General features: G+C 44.1%; 3 protein-coding genes across 3 annotated transcripts in view; 2 read left to right on the top strand and 1 right to left on the bottom strand.

Moving 5' to 3' along the window:
- Positions 1-305: 305 nt before the first annotated feature.
- Positions 306-8855, top strand: RER1 (retention in endoplasmic reticulum sorting receptor 1). The gene is made up of 7 exons (XM_030963891.1): positions 306-591; positions 4466-4551; positions 5095-5199; positions 6050-6149; positions 6682-6760; positions 6867-7002; positions 7762-8855. The coding sequence occupies exons 2-7, from the start codon at positions 4471-4473 to the stop codon at positions 7849-7851; spliced, it is 591 nt and encodes a 196-aa protein (XP_030819751.1). The 5' UTR covers positions 306-591; positions 4466-4470; the 3' UTR covers positions 7852-8855.
- PEX10 (peroxisomal biogenesis factor 10) lies at positions 8779-12252 on the bottom strand. Its single transcript, XM_030963890.1, has 6 exons — positions 11896-12252; positions 11664-11744; positions 10792-11198; positions 9950-10125; positions 9518-9653; positions 8779-9305 (listed from the first exon to the last, which is right to left on the bottom strand). Exons 1-6 carry the CDS (start codon positions 12002-12004, stop codon positions 9234-9236), a joined length of 981 nt encoding a protein of 326 aa, XP_030819750.1. The 5' UTR covers positions 12005-12252; the 3' UTR covers positions 8779-9233.
- A 2556-nt stretch (positions 12253-14808) lies between these two features.
- Positions 14809-20189, top strand: part of PLCH2 (phospholipase C eta 2) — a 76006-nt gene continuing 70625 nt past the window's right edge. The window contains exon 1 of the mRNA XM_030964007.1: positions 14809-14979. The gene's annotated coding sequence lies outside the window, so the exon portion shown is untranslated. The remainder of the gene's footprint in view (positions 14980-20189) is intronic.

Raw genomic sequence — 20189 nt, 5'->3', positions numbered from 1 at the left:
GGCCCACCTCGGTAGAGTTCGGTTCGGCTCGGGCTCGACTCGGTAGAGCTCGGCTTGGGCTCGGCTGAGTTCGGCTGTACTCAGTTCGGCCCCGCCCTCAGCCCCTCCCTCAGTTCGGCCCCGCCCTCAGCCCCTCCCTCAGTTCGGCCCCGCCGCCGTCCCGCCATTGGCCGCGCGTCCACGCCCACGCCAGCAGCCGCTCCCATTGGCTGCGCTAGCTTGGGGGCGGGGCCTGGCGCCCCCCTCAGGGCAGCAGGGCGGGTCCGTTCAGCGGCGCGCGCCCCGTCCTGTCCTGCGCTCGGTCTGCGCCGGTACCGCCGATCTCGCCCCACCTCACAGGTCACACACACACCCCTCCCGCCTCTCCGCCGGTACGGCCCCGCCCGCTCCCCGTGTCCCCTCACGGAGGGCGCACAGCTCCCGCCGCCCCTCCCGGCGCCGCCGCCCCGCCCTTCCCCCGGGGCCAATAGCGGGGCAGCACCGGGGCTGTGCCCCACCCCTGAACCCCGGAAGCGGAAGGGGATCCCGGTGCTGCCGCCATATTGGTGTGTGGAGGGGCGGGAGCGGAAGGCAGGACCGGCCCGGTGGCCTGTGAGTACCGGGACCGACCGGGACCGACCGGGGTGGGACCGGGGGCGGGCACTGCGTCTCCGGGCCTCCGGGCGCGGCGCTGACACCCGCGGGCGGGCGGGGACCTGGAGCGAGCGGCCCCTCCGGGAGCGCGGGGGCTGCTGAGGGCTCGGCGCTCCGGCCGCGGCCTCCCGGGGCTCGGTTCCCCCTTTGCCGGCCCCGCTCCGTGCCAAGGCAGCGCAGCCCCTCCCCGTTCATTGTGCCCGGGGCTGAGCGGTGCCCGGGCAAGGGGAAGTCCCCGCTTGCGGGCACAAGCGAGAAGCGCAGGTGCTGCTCGGCTGCTGTGGCAATGGATAAAATTAAACACTGCCTTTTTTTAGTGTGAAAAACCAATCTGAGCTACCAATGGGATGTTTCCCCGTGGCTGTCCGTTCACCCCGTTCTTAATAAATCACCTTAACGTGTTGCTATCCAAAGATAGTTCCTCTATGAGATAAGGTAACCTGAATGAGTTATGTGTTTTTGCTAGTTACCTGCTTCATTTCTATTTTAAGTTAAAGAACAATCTGTATTAGGAGCAGAGTTGTGCTCTAATTCTGTACCTCTTTGTGATGATGTGAGGCTTAAAGTGAATATTCTTACTGCCGGAGGTTCTGCCTTTCAGAACTCGGCGATCAGTGCTGTTTGTAATGAAATTACCATAACAATTGCGGTGAAAAGCATAATTGTTCAGGCTGTACCTTCGCTTACGTGGTGTTTTCTAGCGGAGAAAATGCTGTAATACAGTTTCATTTTAGGAGCAGCCTCAGTTCTGCTGGTACAAACGATTCTCTCGTTGATTGTGTTAATCTGTGTGTGTGTGTGTGCCTGGCTTGTGTTCAGCTCTGTCTGTGATTGTGTCTGGTTGTGTTAATCTGTCTGTGTCTGGTTGTGTTCACCTGTGTGTGTGCCTGGTTGTGTCCATTGCTGTGTGTGTGCCTGGTTCTGTTCACCTCTGTGTGTGCCTGGTCGTGTTAATTTGTGCGTGTGTGCCTGATTGTTTAACCTGTGTGTGTGCCTGGTTGTGTTAATTTCTGCTGTGTTCACGTCTGTGTGTGTCTGGTTGTGTTCATCTGTCTGTCTGGTTGTGTTCACCTCTGTCTGTCTGTCTGGTTGTGTTCACCTCTGTCTGTCTGTCTGTCTGGTTGTGTTCACCTCTGTCTGTCTGTCTGTCTGGTTGTGTTCACCTCTGTCTGTCTGTCTGGTTGTGTTCACCTCTGTCTGTCTGTCTGGTTGTGTTCAGCTCTGTCTGTCTGTCTGTCTGGTTGTGTTCACCTCTGTCTGTCTGGTTGTGTTCACCTCTGTCTGTCTGTCTGTCTGGTTGTGTTCACCTCTGTCTGTCTGTCTGTCTGGTTGTGTTCACCTCTGTCTGTCTGTCTGGTTGTGTTCACCTCTGTCTGTCTGTCTGGTTGTGTTCACCTCTGTCTGTCTGGTTGTGTTCACCTCTGTCTGTCTGGTTGTGTTCACCTCTGTCTGTCTGTCTGGTTGTGTTCACCTCTGTCTGTCTGGTTGTGTTCACCTCTGTCTGTCTGTCTGGTTGTGTTCACCTCTGTCTGTCTGTCTGGTTGTGTTCACCTCTGTCTGTCTGGTTGTGTTCAGCTCTGTGATTGTGCCTGGCTGTGCCGGAGTGGCTGCAGGGCAGGCACAGCTCCTTGTGCTGGGCACTGACTCTGATGTTCCCCTTCAAGACAGATGGAGAGAGGCTTTTCACAAGGGCCCGGAGTGACAGGGCAGGGGGGAGTGGCTTAAACCTTCCGGAGGGCAGGGTTAGATGGGATGTTGGGAAGGAATTCTTCCCTGAGAGGGTGGTGGAGCCTTGGCACAGGTGCCCAGAGAAGCTGTGGATGCCCCTGGATCCCTGGCCAGGCTGGATGGGCACTGGAGCTCCCTGGGGTAGTGGAAGGTGTCCCTGCCCATGGCAGGGGTGGAATGGGATGATCTTTAAGGTCCCTCCCAACCCAAATCATTCTATGGTTCCATGATTATGAAAGAGAAATTGCAACTGTCTAGGTTTAATCATTCCCTTAAACCAACACAGCCCAGTGTTCTAAGCTCTGAGCTGCCCTCAGAGCAGTGCCAAGGGCTCCTGCCTTTGATAATTGTTCATTACAGGTGTTCATCCAGCAGTTTTAATGTGATGAGAAATATTCCTTAAATTCTAGTCTGGGTCTTGTGGCTAAGCTGAGCCCAGAGAGGTTTCTTTCAGTAGAACTGATTTATTTCTTGGTCTGCTTTGGAAGAACTGTGTGTATGATAAAAGTCATACATAATCACACATCATGCAATATTTTACACCAAGCATGATCCCTGCTCCAGCATGAAGCCTTCAGTAGCCTCACACACATGATTTTCCACTTGCTCTGCACAGGGTAACATTTACAAGATTGTCTTGCAAGGTCTGCCTGTAGCCCATATTTGCTGTGAATGTATCTGTAGAATTAATTTTGACACTATGAGAGTTTTCACTGGTCTCTGATAAATTATTCTGTGATTTGAATTAGTTGAATAATTTTTTGTTTCAGCTTTATACTTCAGGGCATTAAAAAAATACCACAAAATAAAGCACCAAATGATGCTCAGCTGAGAATGCTGAACAATTTCTGTCCTGCAGAGAGTGGGGAGAAGAATAATTATTTCTTTTTGCCTGTAATGGAAAAGTGTGTATGTTGTATGACTTTCTACTCGATTTTTTTCTTTTAGCTGTAGCTTGAATCAAAGTGGACTCAGCTCTTGAAGCCTCCTAATGAGTCCCCTTCGCTTTTGAAGTGTAACAGGGCTCCTTTTTTTCTACTTTCTAATTATTCCACAGGATGTAGTTTTCAGATGTTTACAGAAAAAATAGCTTTAAGGTTTTGTGCCTCCTCAGATTGTCCTTGATCTTAAATTTTCTGCAGTCACTGTATTGCAATATTTAAGATTATTTAATTTTTTTTAAATTTATGAATGTTTCATACAGATTTGTTATCCTGTGAGCCTCTTGAGTAGGGCTGAGTGTACTCCCAGTATCCCAGAGTTTCATAGTCCCTCCCACAGATGAGGATTCCAGGAAGTAGTGCCAGGGATTGCTCTTGGTGATGTGGCAAAATATTTCTGCTTAGGATCCACTTTATTTGGCTTCTACCTCCAACCTCACTGATAAGAAAAATAAAGCTCTTCAATTGGTAGCAGAGGCATGGACTGAAAAATAATCGCCTTGGATAATTTTTTATTTGAGTTCAGGCTCTTGGCCCTTTGAGACTGTAGAGTTTTGCTCTTGTATAAAACTCTTCTGTCACTGCTCAGCTCTTGGTGTTCCAGAGACAGAGAAACTCATTGAATGATTCCAGCATGGGCAGTACTTTGGGTTTGGTGCTCTGGCAGAGGCTGAAACCACTGGTGTGCAGAGTCCTGAGTTTATTTCTTCACTAGTTACTCAGTATTTAAAATCCTAAGCAGCTTTTTAAAAACTGTGGTTTTGTTCTTTGCCTCTGGAGCCCGAGGTGGCAGGAGGGAGGTGCTGCAGTTCATGCCTCACTGCTCAGGGCTTGTACCTCAGCCTGTCCCTTAGCAAGGTGACAATGTCCAACTGGGCTGGTCCTGAATTTCCTTATGGACTTCTTAATTTCCTTCCCCAAAATGCACTGGATCCTGTCTTGCCTTTGTAAAATACCCTCTTCTTTGCTTTCTTGGACAAGGAATTTTCATTCATTTTGGCATAAATGTCCTCTCTTCAAGAATATTCAGAATTATTTGTTTCAAACAGAACAAGCCAGAAGAATATTGTGTGTAGATGCTGGCTCAGAGAATGTGCTTTAAACCTCCCTGAGCTTAGATTTTGGATTTCAATGTTCCCTTGTCCCATGTTTTGTTTCCACAGCCACCATGTCAGAAGGGGACAGCATTGGGGAGTCTGTGCATGGAAAACCTTCTGTGGTCTATAGATTTTTCTCAAGACTTGGACAGGTTGGTTTTGTGAAGGATTTTTCTGACTCCTTTAAAAGCAGATCTCAATGCAGCTTCTTGAACTCACTCCTTGTTGGCTGGGTTGTTGAAATGCTGAAATCTATACAAAAGATTTCTTTTGAAGCCTTTTAATATAGATAAATATCTATAATAAATGGCTTACTGGAATATTTAATGGCCATACGTGTAACATTGCACAGTGAAAATATGTTGTTATTGTCAGAAATGAGGACTGAGTTCAGATTTAGTTTCAAATTCATCTTAACAGAAGCAACTTGCATAAAATACAGAAAATTTGAATTGCTTTACCAAATCCCCAAGCATTAGGGGCTTTTTTCCTTTGTAAAAATATAGAAGCTTGTAAGTACAGTTCTGTGTAATTTATTTGTAGTAAAGAGTGCAAGTGTTTCATATTACTCTCCTTCCCAAAATACTCCTCCCAAATGCTTTCTTTGGCCCATACAACCCTCAAATAAGTTTTATCCATTGTGCATCAAGTATTTTACAGTGTTTATTATTTACTGTGCACTTTGTTTCCTCCAGATCTACCAGTCCTGGTTAGACAAATCCACCCCCTACACTGCAGTGCGATGGATTGTAACACTGGGGCTGAGCTTTATCTACATGATTAGAGTTTATTTACTGCAGGTGAGACAACTGCATTTGATGCTGAAGTAGTTCCAGATATTGTTGCTGGTCTAATTTGGATTCTAGGAGTGTTTTTGAAGTGTGCTGTTACTTTAGAGTCAGATGTGCATGTGGCAGAAGGTAAATTGTGTAGTCTGAAGAGAGAACACATCCTGTGGGTGTGGAAGTTGCTGATACAGAGAGAAAAATGTGTGAACACCTGAGGATATTCATCTGAATTCACAAAATAAATCTCTGGAAACTGTTGTAATTAAGTTTTTGCTTTTATATGAAAGCTGTATAACAACATGCTCAGAGCCAGGGGTTCCTTTCTGTCATGAAAACCACGAGGAATGGCTTTGTCAGCATTTCTCTCCCTGCAGGCAGGGACAGACTATTCCCCACTAATCAGATGTTTCTGTTCCATGCCAGTCTGCAGTTCAGTTAAGAGCTTGGGAACTGTTATTCCCAAAAAGTGAAGATTACAGAATGTGAACCCTTTACAGGTCATAGTAGTAGAAACATTTCAGACTCTGGGGGCTGCAAAGATGGTTAAAAAAAGAGATGGTGTTAGGCTTTTTACTACTTTTGAAATCCACATCTTGAACATAGAGAACCTGGATGCTAGACCATGGTTTTGTGTTAAATCTGTCACTACATGAGAGATTTGCTCTCCTGCCATGTTCGAAAACTTGTTTTGATCACTGAGAATTGATATTTTTACAAGCTCAGAAGCTTTTCCATCAATACGAGGACATAGAAAAGCTTCTCAAGGAAGCACAAAACCCGGCTTGTTTAATCTTGTTAAAAACTCAGTATCAGAGAATGATTTTCAGGAGGGTTTTACCCTTGTCTGTTCCTCCCTGTGCAGGGTTGGTACATTGTGACATATGCCTTGGGAATCTACCACCTCAACCTCTTCATAGCTTTCCTGTCGCCAAAGGTAGACCCCTCTCTAATGGAAGATTCAGGTATGGGGAAAAGTTCCTTTTTACCATCATTTGAAACTTGGTCCAATTTCCAGCTCCTTTTGTCTGATATTGTAGTGTAAAGATAATGCAGTTTTAGCACTACATTGTATTTTTTAGACCTGAAAAAAAAATCTATACAACTCAACATCAAGAGTTGCTATAAAATTTGTCCTTTTTCATGGGACTTGGATATATTCCATATTGTACTAGTTTTCTATGTTTTAAAAGGAGGTTTATGTCACTTAAGCTCTCCCCGTAGTTACTCAAGTGGCCTGGCATTCCTATTCCCTATTTTATTTAAAGGAATCTGTGTTAAGTTTATTTTAAGGAATCTATGTGAACTTAGATTAAATCAGCAACTCTTAACTGGGATCTACATATGACAAAGGAAATTGGGTGTGGATGTGGTTTTGTTTTGTGATTTTTATTTTTATTTAAGATAAAAAGTTTTTTTAAAAAAACTGTAGTCTGAATAGTGTAAAAAACTACTGTGAGGAGGTTTGTGGTTTGGTTTCTTTTCTGTTATTTTTAGATGATGGTCCTTCCTTACCTACAAGGCAAAATGAAGAATTCCGGCCTTTCATTAGAAGGCTCCCAGAATTCAAATTCTGGTGAGTGGATCCATCTGCCTGTGTTCTGTTTTTGAAAAATACAAATATCTGCATGACATTAATGGTAACTGGGCTTGAAGCATTAATTGTTATTATTATTTTTCAGGCATTCTGCCACTAAAGGAATCCTGGTTGCTATGGCTTGTACATTCTTTGAGGCTTTCAACGTTCCTGTGTTTTGGCCAATCCTTGTGATGTACTTCATTATGCTATTTTGTATCACTATGAAGAGGCAAATCAAGGTAATTTTTTGGCTAGAACAGAGAATTTGTGATGTCAGGATTTACAGCACTGCTTCAAACTGGCCATCCAGTGGAGCCTCAGGGGTTAAATGTGCTGCACACACTTATTTTACTTCAGTAACTAATACTTGAACATCAATTGTGGGGCATGTTTTACAAAACTTTATTCTTGTTTCCAAAAGGTTTTGATTTTAGAGTGCAGTGTCAGGGTTTTATGCAGGTTCTCATCCACTTCCTGTGGCTATTTTGGATGCAGAGGTGTTGAACCATCTCTGGTGGGTGAAAAGGGAAGTTCTCACAAGGTGGTGTGAGGAAGTAGAAGAGGGAAAGGGAAAGAACTTAGGCAAATGATTCAGAACATTTTAACAAATTACTTATGGTTTGTAAGATTAAGAAAAAAAATTAGGTTTTTTTTAAGATATTTAGAATTTTGGGCATGTACTGTGACTCAAAGTGGCAAATTAAAGTTGAGAGGGTAGTAAATAATTAGTACCTCTATGCTCTCTTCAGTTTCCCATGGTTCCCCAATTAGTAATCTTCACTGTAGTGTACAATTTGTTGGGTAACCCAGAATCTGATTTATAAACTGCTCTCCTACTCCTGTTTAGATTTAAACTGCTGTAGGATTGGCTATTTCATTACCTTCACTAAGAACTCTCTTTCTGGAGGACTCAGTAATTTACAGTGTATATTAGAAACCATTTTTTCTAAATATTGCAGCTCTTTCTTGTTTCAACAACTGCTGTTTTTTCTTTGCAGCACATGATAAAGTACAGATATATACCCTTCACACATGGCAAGAGGAAATACAAAGGGAAAGAGGATGTGGGGAAGACCTTTGCTAGCTAGGAAGAAGCAATCAACCTGTTGACCAATTCTACTGCTCACTAAAGGAAAGATTTTGAGCCATTGTAACAATGCCTTTTTTCTTCATAAAAGTGATTAACAGAGTGGTGACAAAGCCGTTGAATTTTCATTTTATGAGGATCTTGCTATTTTTATCTGAAATATCAGATTCTCAAGGGAACTGGCATTCTAACCAAATTGCATTGAGTTTAATTCTCTTTTGTAAGAAGTTGGGAGAAACTTTGGATAATCCCATGGGTTTGGGATAATGTATTTCTTTCAAGGTCTGTTGCACTGGAGAGGTTATGGCCTAGAGTTGGATATTTTTACATAGTTCTCCTGCTCAACATCACCCTGAAGTGCTGTGCACATCTGTGGAGGAAAGTGTAAGCTGGCACACGTGATGCTGTTTTCTGCTTCATGGCCGTGTGCTGTGTTCATAGAAAAATTCAGTAGACCTAAATTAGATGCAGAACTTAAGCCAGTTTCCTAAATGCATGGTATTACTGAGTTATAACCAAACAAGTATAGATAGGAATAAGAAATTACTAAATTATGGGGTTTGCAGTAGGGCAAAAATACTCATTTAGCTTCTAAAGCAACTCGTTTGTGTTGGGTTTTAATGCCAGTTTCACTGTTCCATCTCCCAGCAGATGCTAAAATTGGGCTCTTTCTGATGACTCAGAACTTTGTTCAAACTCTATTACAATTTCCTTTGAGGACCTGGAATTATAAAAATATATATTTTAATTGTTATTGGTTGGAGTTTCTTTCATACGTAATGGTTTCTTCAATAATTGAAGTTGGCTTCATGCAGCCCCACAGGACGTGCCCAAACTGGCCAGAACAGACAGTCATGGGGGTTTTAACACAGATTTTCTTTTTTTATGGGGGGAAAAATGAGAGATAAATGGACCTGCATGTAAACTTTTTCATGTGATACAACTGCAGTTTTATTAAGTGACTTTTTAATTCCGAAATTTATTAAAAGACAGTGTTCCCCTTTACTTGTTCTCTATCTTTATATACATCTCTTGATCTAACACTATTTATGACTCCTTTTCAGTAATGGTTGCCCTCACTTTATCTCCATGCAGTGCCTTTTTCAACTCTTCAGGGAGCATTCACTTGATTTAAGCATGTTTTAGAACCCCATTTTTAATGTGGTCAGGAGCTACATCAGAAGAGAAAGAAAGAATATATTCCATATTGAATACAGAAGAAAGAATACTATAGAGAAAGAATATATTCCATATTGAATATAGAAGCAAAAATAGCTTTATTCTGTCACACAGGAATGTAGTACCACCTTGCACAGGCAGTTTCCAGTTTAATAAAGCCTTTCTTGGACCAACCCAAGTATGAGGAGACAGAAGAGGTTCCCTTTACATTTGGTAGTGCCGTAGGTAGATCAGTTTCTGAGGATGGAACTTCTCTCTGCACAGTGGACATTCTGCCTGCAGAAAGAAAAGGGAGTAGATGGATATAGTGAATAGTTGTATTTAAAAAATTCTGAATAGAACTGCTTAGCTACTTTTAGAAAATAATTTTTCAGTCCCAACTGTACAAGCTCCCCTGAGCTGGCCCAGTGTAAAGTGCTCACCTCACCTCTGTCATTGTCATTGTATTTACACAGCTCCAGAGGTGCTGGTGAGCTCTGTGTACTCACCCTGGTGCTGCACCAGGCAGTGATGCACTCCCAGCAGAAGAGGTGCCCACAGGGGGTGGCTGTGCTGTGCCTCCTCTCCTCCAGGCACAGCGTGCAGCGCGACTGGCGCCCGGCCACCGCCTCCTTGCTCCTGCTTCTAATTAACACAGGCACAGCAGGGTTAATTGTGTTAATTGCACTCACTCTGCTCGGCAGAAATACTGGGTGACACATCCTGGGGTAAAACCCGTGCTCAAGTATCAGCCCTTTCCATGAAGGTTGCAAAAACACCAAAGCATGGAGTCCAAGACAAGCACAAACCAGCAAATAATTACTTGTGCTAATTAATGAAATGTTTACATCAGACTGTAACCTAAATTGGGGTGTCACTCCTGTGCTGCCCCTGTTCATTCCCACCTCTTTCCTAGGAATTAAGAACTACCTCTTTCTTACTTCTGGTGGGTGAGGTTGCGGTGCAGCCTCCACTCCTGCCTTGCTCTCTGCTTCTGTTTGAAGCTGTACATCTGAACTCCAATGGTCAGCAGAAGGTGGAAGAGAGAAATTATTCCAAGAAACTTGTAACTTGATCTGATACTCTGATCTTCTCCTTGCAGTCCTCCAAAATGCAGCTAGAGAATGCACAGAAGAGAGATGTTTTGTTACTGTGGTTTTAGGAAACTGTTCCTCCTCTCCCCATCTGCAATAAACTTGATTTGGGATTCTTGTAATGTCCAAAATATTGACATTTTAGGATTTCTCAGCCGGCTGTCTCTCAGGAGTTGTTATCACCTTCAGTCAGGCTGGACTTGGCTGCTGTCTGCCCATAAAAATTGCAGTTTTAATTGGTTTGGTTTTCTTATGTATCTCTGAGCAAACAAACACCTCTTTCCTGCAGTGATGCTGGGAATTGTTGAGAACTCTTTTGTCTGTACACATTTCTGATGGTTTTTTGTAAAGCTACAAAATTATCTTCATATAGAAAAGTGCTACCTGAATGTGTGTTGTTCAAAACAATTATTTCCATGGATTTATCAAGTCACTTCTCACTTCCAGTGTGTTTGTGGCAGACAGACTGAAGTTGCACAGTGACACCACGGTGATGTTTATTACCTGTAACCTCCTGACTGCAGGGACTCATCACCCCTCACATAAAGCAAAACGTTGAGCAAAAGCATCACCCTTTTGCTCTGCAACAACAACCAAATTCCTTATCCCTTTTATACATACATATATATACATACAGCACCCCAGAAGAGGCCAAAGTTCTGCATTCACCTTGAACCAAACCCACTTACATATGAGATGCCTGTGACCCTTTTGGACAGGTGATAGAAGGTGCCCTGGATGTAGAACACTGCCAGGTGGAGCCGGTGCAGCAGGGGGATGCATTGTTTGAGGACATCCACGACTTGGGAGGTTCTTTTCTTCTGCTGCTCACTGAGCTGCCCAACCTGCTTCCGAACCCAGCTGCGGATGAAGCTCCTGCTGGGAAAGCCAAGTGCTGGGGGGTTCTCTGGGCTCCTGGATTCCTCAGCCTCCACCTGCAGCTCGTGTTGCAGGTGCAGCAGTGCCTTTTCCAGGCAGTAGGGTACCAAGGTGTGCAGGGAAATGAAGAGGGCCCGACGAAGGAAGGAAGGCACCTTCTTCTTGCTCGGGTCAACCTGAATGATGTTCACATACTCTTCTCCCAGGGTCTGATAGCCTAAACAACGTGTGCAACAGAAAACAGGGTGAGAGGGCAACTGCAGGGTCATTCTGGATGTGCTGAGCAGTGGGGACAGGCTGTTCAGGCTTTGGAATTTGGAAATAGTTATTTTTTTGTTGAATTAAGATAAGTGTCATGGTGACATCCAGTAACTGCAGTTTTAGGCTTGAAGAAGGGATACTTTTCATGGTATCCCTGATTTTAAGAAAATTCCTATTCCTGCTATTCCTGCTTTTAAAAAATTGCTTTTAGAAGAACATCTATCTGTGTGTTTGAACCCAACCCCGCCAATTTCGTGGCTTCATATTTACCAGAAGGAATTTATCCAAACCAAACCAGACCAACCCCAGGCTGGAAAGAACTGTTGTTGAGCAGTCTTAGGTGGTGATGACCAGCACTGACCCCTCAGCTTTCAGATGCTGGCAGAAATAATAAAAAATTATAAATGACAGAGAAGGTTACCTGACAGCGTGGTGAGCACGAAATAAGCCACATCGGAGAGCAGCTCCACCTCCCTCCTCCACGCCAGCCACAGCCGGGCACCTGCGGGACGGGGGTGTAACTGCACCAGATCCGTGCTGGGCAGAGCCCTCACGGGGAATTCCTCCCGGTCCCCTCCGACCCCCATCCACAGCCGCTGTGCCGGCCTCACCCGGGAGGGCTCGGGATGGATCCAACCCCCCTCAGGCATTACCCGCCAGCCCCCTCAGCGCCGTGCCAGCCCCGCTGCGCAGCCCGGCCCGGTACAGCTCGTCCTTCTGCCCGCAGCGCACCAGCCGCGCCGGGCCCGCCGCCGCCGCCATGGCGGGCGGAGGGACACGGGGCCTCAAGCGGCACCGCGGTCCCAGCAGCGGCGGAGCACCCGCCGGCCGCGCAGGGATATCCCGTCACCGAGGGGCGGGAAAAGAGGCGGGAAACGCCTCCCCTACCCTGAGGGGGGGAAAAGGGAGGGAAAAGGGGCGGGACGAGTGGGAAAAGGGTGGGGAAAATGGGAAAAGGGTGGGAAAAGGGGCGGATAGAGTGGAAAAAGCGCCGTGAGGGGAGGGAACGGGAGGGAAGGGAGGGAAAAGGGGCGGGAAAAGGGGCGTGAAGGGGCAGGAAAAGGGGCGGGAAGAGCGCAAGGGGAGGGAAGGGCTGTGAGGGGTGGGGCGGAAAAAGGGGCGGGAAGGGGTGGGAGGGATGGGAAAAGGGGCGAGGAAATGGACAGTGAAGGGCGGAAAAAGGGGCGGGAAGGGGCGGGGAAAGGGCAGGGAAAAGGAATGGGAAGGAGCGCCGCGGTCACAGCTGAGTGCTAAGACCGGTAAAAGTGAAGTTTCGAATGTTTCAGAATGCAGTTCACACGGAACCCACCGAATCACCGCTCCCCAGGCAGGTGCACTCCACAGCCTTCTACAAATTGTCCAGCCCTTCCGCAGCTTTTTTTTTTTTTTTTTTTTTTTTGGATTAAATATGGTACCATCCACTATCTGCAGTTTTAGGCTTAAAGCAGGGATGCTTTTCATGGTGTCATCTATTCCTGCTTTTAAAAAATTTGGGATAATTCAGAAGGAAGGTGTGTTCAGTGTCCTACCACTGCTTTTTTAACAGCTGCAAAGCCTCCGTGCATCCCTTCAAAGACGAGCTGTTTCTATGGGGAAACTGAACAAGCTGCCCTTTGTTTTCTGCCAAAAACAACAAACACAACTTCCACACGGCAAAGCTACAAACACATCAACATGTCCGTGCATCCTTCTCCAAAATCCTGGTACCAGGCAGATAAACCTCTATGTGTGTGTGTATTTATATATATTTACACTCTGAGGTCTGGTACATTCATTTTTGCCAAAATACCTTTTTTTCTCTTTTTTTTTTCCTAGCAGATTTTAATGTCGCTTTGTTATAAATTCAGTTTTGCAGCACACTAAAGTGAAAGGACAGTTAAGCAGTTCCACATTTAATTAATTTATTTGACAAAACTATTTAACTGAAATCAAAGTAGGTGTTTTCCTGAAGAATTTACAGATTGATATGGCAGGAACTTATTGGAAAAATTTGGGAGAGCAGGAGCTTGGTGGGTTTTTTTCTTTCTTTTACTGAGAAGCAAAGAAAGACTCCCTGTGGCCAAACATAACCACAAAGAAACCGGATATTTGTAATCCTTTCAGCAGCCTATTAGTGCACAGATCGTGGCATCAAAGTTCTAATTAAACTGCACCAGAAGTTGTACGTGATAAGTAAAGCTGTGATGAATCTTACAGATAAGCAAAACATTCTTAATCCCTCCCTCCCTGCTCCAGGCGCTGCTCAGTTTTTATTTGTTAGGGTGTGTCGCATCAATGGAATCGCGGATTGTTCCCTCTGTAAAATCCATGGAATTAGGGGAAAAAAATTGGTACATTTTTTGCCGTTCAACAGTAGGGGACGCACCTGCATAAGGAAATATCCCACGGGATGTGGGGTCTGGAATGGGACATTTTCACACTTAAATCTATTAAATAAGAAACTCGAAGCTGCCGCCTTAAATTAAAGAATTTTTTAAATATATAAAATTAAAACAGATTGACCAATCCTTGGGTCATTTTGTTCAGGATTCCAATCCAATCTCTCACAGTTTGATTTTTGTTTAAAGGCAGAGCTGTGTGTATCTCAGACGTCCAACAGGTCAATTGTTAAGAAAAATACCAAACATATTTATTGCCCTTTTGCTGAAGTGGGTAAATGTGATTTTCTTATTTTATGGGTCAAGAAACCAAAGAAGAGCTCAATAAGGTTTTTTTTGCAAAGCTGAAATCCTGACTAATGACCACTTAATTATTACATTGGAAACCATTTATAAAGCTGAAGGTTGGACTCTGCCAACAAGTGTTAAAACATTTGAAGTGTGTAAGTTCTGTGTATATGCCCGTTTTGACTTATTATGTGGATTTTATTGTATTCTAGAAGTTGTTTTGTGACATTTTGAAGGGTGAGGGTCCTGTCAATGTGTTTTGAACTGAGGAGGTGCAGCATGCCAAGTAACCTTCCCATTTTGTGATATGCTTTCATATATATGTTCATACATAGATATAAACACACACATGCATAAAATGTTGGCTGTTACACTATGATCTGCCAGGAAAATCTGATTTTTCTCCTTTACATTCTGATTGATACTGATGACTTCAGAAAACTGACATTATCTCTTAAAACGTCATTGCTGTGTTTTTGATTAAGTTTTTGGGAGTTTTGCTTGATTTCCATGCCATGCTTCTCTGCTTTTCCTTCTAACAGATCTGACAGGGGAACGAGCTGCTTCGCTGACGTTACCACAAGGAAGTCCAAAATGTAAAAAACCCTCGGTGCTCAGCAATGATTAACTTTTCCTCCCACAGGCTACTTGTCTGTGCATCACAAAATCTGATTTTTGCCTCTGCAGACCTGTTAGGAGACGCGAGGTTCGGAGCGCAGCTTTCAAGCAGGGCACCGGGCAGATGTTTCAGTTTCCAACCTGAAGAACAGGTTCTGCGGATGCCAAAGGAGCGAAACGTCTGCTCGGCATTGTTACCACCCTCCGATTCCCTTTGCCTCCTCCCACTTTGAACTTGTTACCCTGGAGCTGAACTGTTTGAACAGGGGCTGTGAAGCTGCTTTGTGATCAGGGAGCTCGGAGCCCTCAACATGTGAAAGCGGGGCGGGATTTCTCTCCAGACTGCTCCGGTCCCTCCCTCGCTCTCTCCTCCCGGGTTTGTCCCGGGTATGAAGGTTGGACGCACAGGAGCCGGGACAGCCCGTCTGCACTGCCCGGCCGGGAGAGACAAAGGTGTGTGTGTGAGCGGCGTTTGCTTTGCTACTTTCTCTTGCAGCCATCATTGTGGTGTCATTTTAACACTTTTGTTCGCTCTTGGGTGTTAGAAACAAAGTTTAGAATACGCTATCCAAGCACCGTGCACAGCCTTATAGCTGGAACAGAATTTGCTGCTACTTTTGCTCCTCTTTTTGAAGGAAGAGGGAAAATAGAAAGAGCATCATGTCTAATGCTTGTTTTATTTTATCATGCTTTCTCTTGTTCATGAAAATGTTCAGGAACCTTGGAATTCTGTTAGTCCTAAATTTTTAGATTCTCTGAGCTTGTAGGGATGAAGCAAACTGCATTTGTGATTCAAGTTTAGATTTTTCTAACTGGACAACTGCTTTTTTAAAATGAAAGGCTGCTGCATTCATTCTGAACTGATAACCTGAGCCTTGAGCTTTCCCAGGTGTATGGAGCCAAAATGAAAACTGACTTGGATAAGAGAGGTTGGATGTAAAATAAACTTCAGGTATTTAAATAAAATACCAGTTTAGCAACAGAATGTGGCTGATTCTGGGACTGAACAGCCAAGTCTTAACTTGGGAGGAAAGACATGCACAGCACTTTGGAAAGGTATGCGGGTTTTTATTTTTGAAAATTTTTAAATTAAAAAAAAACCCTCATTATTTTGGGCTATGTTGAAATAATTTTCAGTTCTTTCCTGGCATAAAAATGTGGGTAATGATTGCAGAGATGTGGCAAATAATAAGGATGGCTAGATTGCTGGGGCTGTGTATGCTCCAAATGCCTCAGGCTTCAGGGTTCAGATGTAGGTCTTAAATATACCCTGAATCCTCAGGGTGATAATTTCTAGAATCATGTTGTGTTTGATGGTAGAGGTAGGATGTCTGTTATAAAATAAAACAAAGGTAGAATAAGAGTCACTGCTGACTGTGGTTGGTTTGAGGTAAGAAATTGATGCCATGTCCAGAATGGATCTCAAAGTTAACTTATTGTTTCAAAGAATGTGGTGAAAGTTTTGTCTACTGGGAGAGCTTTTTCTGTCCTTACTGAGGGTGCAAAAACTGTGCTAGGGAGAATTCCTTTTTGCCCAGTGAGATTAGTGTGAGAAACTGTTCAGTGCAAGTGAGGGGAGGTCAGTGAGTGCCGAGGACACTGAGTTATCTGAATGTGGGCAAGGCTGAGTGGTGTCAGAGTCACTGTGTTCTGGTGGCCTCAGGACTGCTGTGGGGACAGGGAGAAATGTTAACTTGGCTCTGAGCCCTTCAGCAGGAGCACTGCTTGTCACAGGCTCTCTGCTTTGGGCACCAAGGGTTTATTACAGAGAGCACAGGCCATGGCCAGATACAGAAATATTTGTCATAACAGACAAATATCAACTGTAGGCTTTTTTATTCAATAAGCAATATTTCACCAGAACTGCTTCTTTTTATAATATAAACCTGTATAACTGAATCTGGAAACACTCAGGGCTCACTGAATCTTATATTTAATGACTCTGTTGGCAAGATGAGCTCCTATAATGCAGTGTATTTTGATTATTCTCAGCCAAAGAACAAGTTTATTCTGGCTTTGCAAAAAAGAATGATAACATTCCAGTTTGTAGCCAAGCTCCTTCTACATTGTCTGAAGAGGCTTTTATTTTCATTCACCATTTCTGTAATTTTTCTGAATTAAAAGCTACTCCATACTTAACTCAAAGTGGCTGAGAGTATCTTAGTGAATGGTCCTGCAGGAATAACAGAACAATAAAATATATGATGTGCAAGTCCTGTACTCATAGTTTCAAAACAACACAATCTCACTTTGGTTTTGAAATAAATGGTACAGAGCCCTCAGTTCCTAGATATAGCTCAAAGGGGACAAAATACTTGTGAATATCACTGGAATTTGTTCTTGTTAATTTGTTCAGAGATGAGAAAATTACTGTATAAATGAATTTGAGTGGGTTGCAGGACGAGGCTGAAGAGATTTTTCAGCAAAGATAGTCTTGCAGTTACTAAGGATTATTTGAATTTACTGCAATACAATTTTCATGCACCCAGATATCTCAGTTCTGCATTAGTTATCTTTAAAATGACCCACTTCTTCCCATGATAAGCTTAAATTGATCTGATCTTAATCTTGAAATAGATTCTCCAGCATTATGCCTGAATCTTTCTCTTCCACTGTCTTGACCTCATTTGTGAGTTCACCTCTGCTTCCACTGTTCCCTCTGGCCTCGCTGGATGATGGCAAAGGGATGGTGTCCATCCCTTGTGACAATTCCTGGTGGCAGCTGTGGCACGAGCAGTAGGTACTGGCCATGCATCCAGGCTCAGCTGGCAGAGAAGGAAAGCCCTGCATGGCATGAGCCAAGCCCTGTTCTGAGGAGAACTATCCATGGCCACTGTGTGCAACTCCTCAGCCCAGTTTTTGCTGCAAGCCACTGAAATTCTGGTCTCCACATCACTGCTTAGGGCACAGACCCTAAATCTGTAGGGAATTTCCAACCTTTTGATTCATTGTTTAATCTGCCTTCATTTTGTGGGGGTGGAGCAGTTCCCCTCAGCACAGAGTCATTGGATAGGTACCTGCACACTGCAGGCTGTGACAAACCTTCACACATGCTGAGACAAAGTCCTCAGCTTCCTTCCTGCTCTTTGCTATCTGGCACATGAGACTGTGCAGTCCTGAGAGAAATGCTGGGTGCAGACATCAAGACAAGCATAACCTGAGTGAGGATTTCAGATCCATTTGCATCACAAATACAGCATGAAACTTGAGAGACTCATTTTAGTGTACCTGGTTCTGATCTTGGCCCACATTTTTTATTGTTCATCACAGCCTCACTTGTTTCCATTTAATTAGCGAATGGCTCTTGTAGGATCTTCTGACATCTTAGTTGTCAAGAAGCTCTGGATTGCCTCAGACATGACAAGGGAGATCAGGTGGGAAGGTGAGGGATCTTTCCATGCTAGCATTCCTGGGAGGGATTGAAAGTGCTGCACAAACTCTGTAGTTTCCATTCCCTGAGGTGTTTGCCAGGGGCTGTTAGGTAGAAATTTACAACAGCACTTTTTGTGTTCAGTCTGGTGTTCAGAGGATGTCTCCTCTCACCTTTCCTTGCAGGATTAGTTACTATAAGATGACTTAAAAGAATCTTCTCCCTGCCTCTTCTCCCCTTCAACATAACCCCTCCTCACCACCCCTACAGCTTGTTAGTCCAGATTTCCTACTGCCCTTAGATGCTGGAACATATTCTCTGGAAGTTTTCTCTGCCCTTAACTGAAAACGTGTAATCTGTGCTTTATTTAATAATAATAATAATAAGCCCAAACACCAAAAAAACAACAACAATAAAAAACAACTAAGGAATGGAGCCTGGGGAAACAATGGCAGCTGCAATTGAGGTGCCTGGAAGAAGTTCTCTAGCCTGCAGAGAAGAACCTCAAAAACACAACTTTGGGATGAGTTATAATGGCATTATTTGGTAGAATTGCTGCAAGGACTACATGAAATATTTTCTATTTAAACAACTTAACAGGTTTTTGTCTCCTACAGTGTAAAGTGACCTATCCCACTTCTTCCCCTCCTGTGAGTTTAGACTGAGATGAGGTTATTGAAGTAATGTTATTTATTGACTAACCAAGTACTAAAGTCCACGATAAGGTGGAGAGCAAAGCAGAGCTGTACTTTGATATTTATTGGATCAGGCCCTAAAGACTTGCTGCCTTGTAATTCCCATGTGTGCACGTCACTGCCCAGTGTTTGACAAAATGAGGATGGATTGAGTGGTTCCCAGACCCATTCCTGCTAATAGAGAAGGAGATTCATAATTTAAGAAATTGGTTTGGCAAAAAAAAAAATTAAAACTGCAGTGTCCTCTTGAAGTTGCCAAGCACAAGCATGTTTTTCTTGTTTGCAATATTCTCTTAGTGTCTGTCTGCCTGTGCTTGGGCTCTTGTGTTTGGCCCTACCAGGCATCCTCAGGAGAAAGCTGATGTTTGACTTGTGAAAGGTGGCAAGTTGCCACCTTTTCTCTAACTCCCCCAACATAAATTAATCCTTAATATCCAAGAGATTCTTCAGTGCAGCAATAAGCTGCTGTACAGAATTAAAGCAGTTTGATTAAAGACATTATTCTTAAAAGAAATTCCTTCTCATTTACATGAAATTGAAGAAAAAACTTTTTCAAAAATCAGACTTGTGGAGAGTGACCAAGCTTGCCAGCACAATTGACAGCATGAACATTATTGGAATTATAGATCTGATTACAAATGGCATTGGAGCCCACAGTCATCTTTCCTCAGCATGACTCACAAATTCCCAAGTGCAGCAGAACCTTTTCCAGCAGTTCTAATTTTCCGTCTGTCTCCTAACAAGGAGATCTTCCTCCCTCATTTCTTCTGTGAGGCTTTTTGTTTTTTGTGGTCTGGAGTATGAAACTTTCATTTTCAAAGTTCTTTTGAGCCAAGCTATTGGATGAGATTTAGAACTTTGCTTAATTAGTTCCTTTTGCCTCCTAATAGAAATTGCCCGTTCTCCCTTGCTAATACAAAATGCAAATTTTCTTCAGAAGCAAGAGGCTGCTGTGTTTCCATTGTCACTTCAGACAGGTCTGGGAACTGGCTGGTGACAAGGAATGATGATGAAACCAAGAGGGGTTTTGGCAATTCAGGATAAATAGGGCAGGGGATTACAAACAAGTCTATCCCTACAGAGAAAAATTGTTACAAGTTTCACATTTTGTTTCATAAAGTGAATGCTAAAGTCGTATGACATGGCTCATACAAAACTGAAATAAATAATTTGGATTTAATAATAAGCCTGCTTACTTGCATAAGGAATTTTCAGTTACATCATTCAACAAAAATGCAGGGCTCCAGCTCAGGCTGTAAGGGGCGGGTGAGGAAAAGCTGACAAATGTTAAGTGCTCTTTTAAGTGGGATGTTCTGGGTGAAGGTGAACACAGCAGCCTGCCAGAAAGGAATCCTGATGTCCCCTTGTGCCTTTTCTGCACTTTCTCCTTTTTAACCGAGCCCTTTGGCACGGGACTCAGCAGCACACGGGTGCTGTGAGTGTGCCCGGTCCCTTGGGAAGAAGAATGCGGGATCACACCCTAAGGTGTGGGCTCAGCCCTCGTTCCACGGGGCTGGAGCAGCCTCCTCTCCTCGGGAGCAGCCCTGGCTGTGCTCTGGCGTGCCTGGGCGTGCAGGTTATCTCCGTGCAATTCCTGC

Source organism: Camarhynchus parvulus, chromosome 21 (assembly GCF_901933205.1).
Source record: "Camarhynchus parvulus chromosome 21, STF_HiC, whole genome shotgun sequence".
Taxonomy (NCBI): Eukaryota; Metazoa; Chordata; class Aves; order Passeriformes; family Thraupidae; genus Camarhynchus; species Camarhynchus parvulus.
Note: the sequence above shows the minus strand (reverse complement) of the source record. Positions and strands in the feature narration are given on the sequence as shown.

Coding starts and splice junctions, on each gene's coding strand:
- RER1 (XM_030963891.1), top strand. CDS start 4,471: ATGTCAGAAGGGGACAGCATTGGGGAGTCTGTGCATGGAAAACCTTCT. Junction 4,552..5,094: donor TTTTCTCAAGACTTGGACAG/GTTGGTTTTGTG, acceptor TGTTTCCTCCAG/ATCTACCAGTCCTGGTTAGA. Junction 5,200..6,049: donor TTAGAGTTTATTTACTGCAG/GTGAGACAACTG, acceptor CTCCCTGTGCAG/GGTTGGTACATTGTGACATA.
- PEX10 (XM_030963890.1), bottom strand. CDS start 12,004: ATGGCGGCGGCGGCGGGCCCGGCGCGGCTGGTGCGCTGCGGGCAGAAG. Junction 11,199..11,663: donor CGTGCTCACCACGCTGTCAG/GTAACCTTCTCT, acceptor CACGTTGTTTAG/GCTATCAGACCCTGGGAGAA. Junction 9,306..9,517: donor CTGCCTGGTGCAGCACCAGG/GTGAGTACACAG, acceptor TTCTTTCTGCAG/GCAGAATGTCCACTGTGCAG.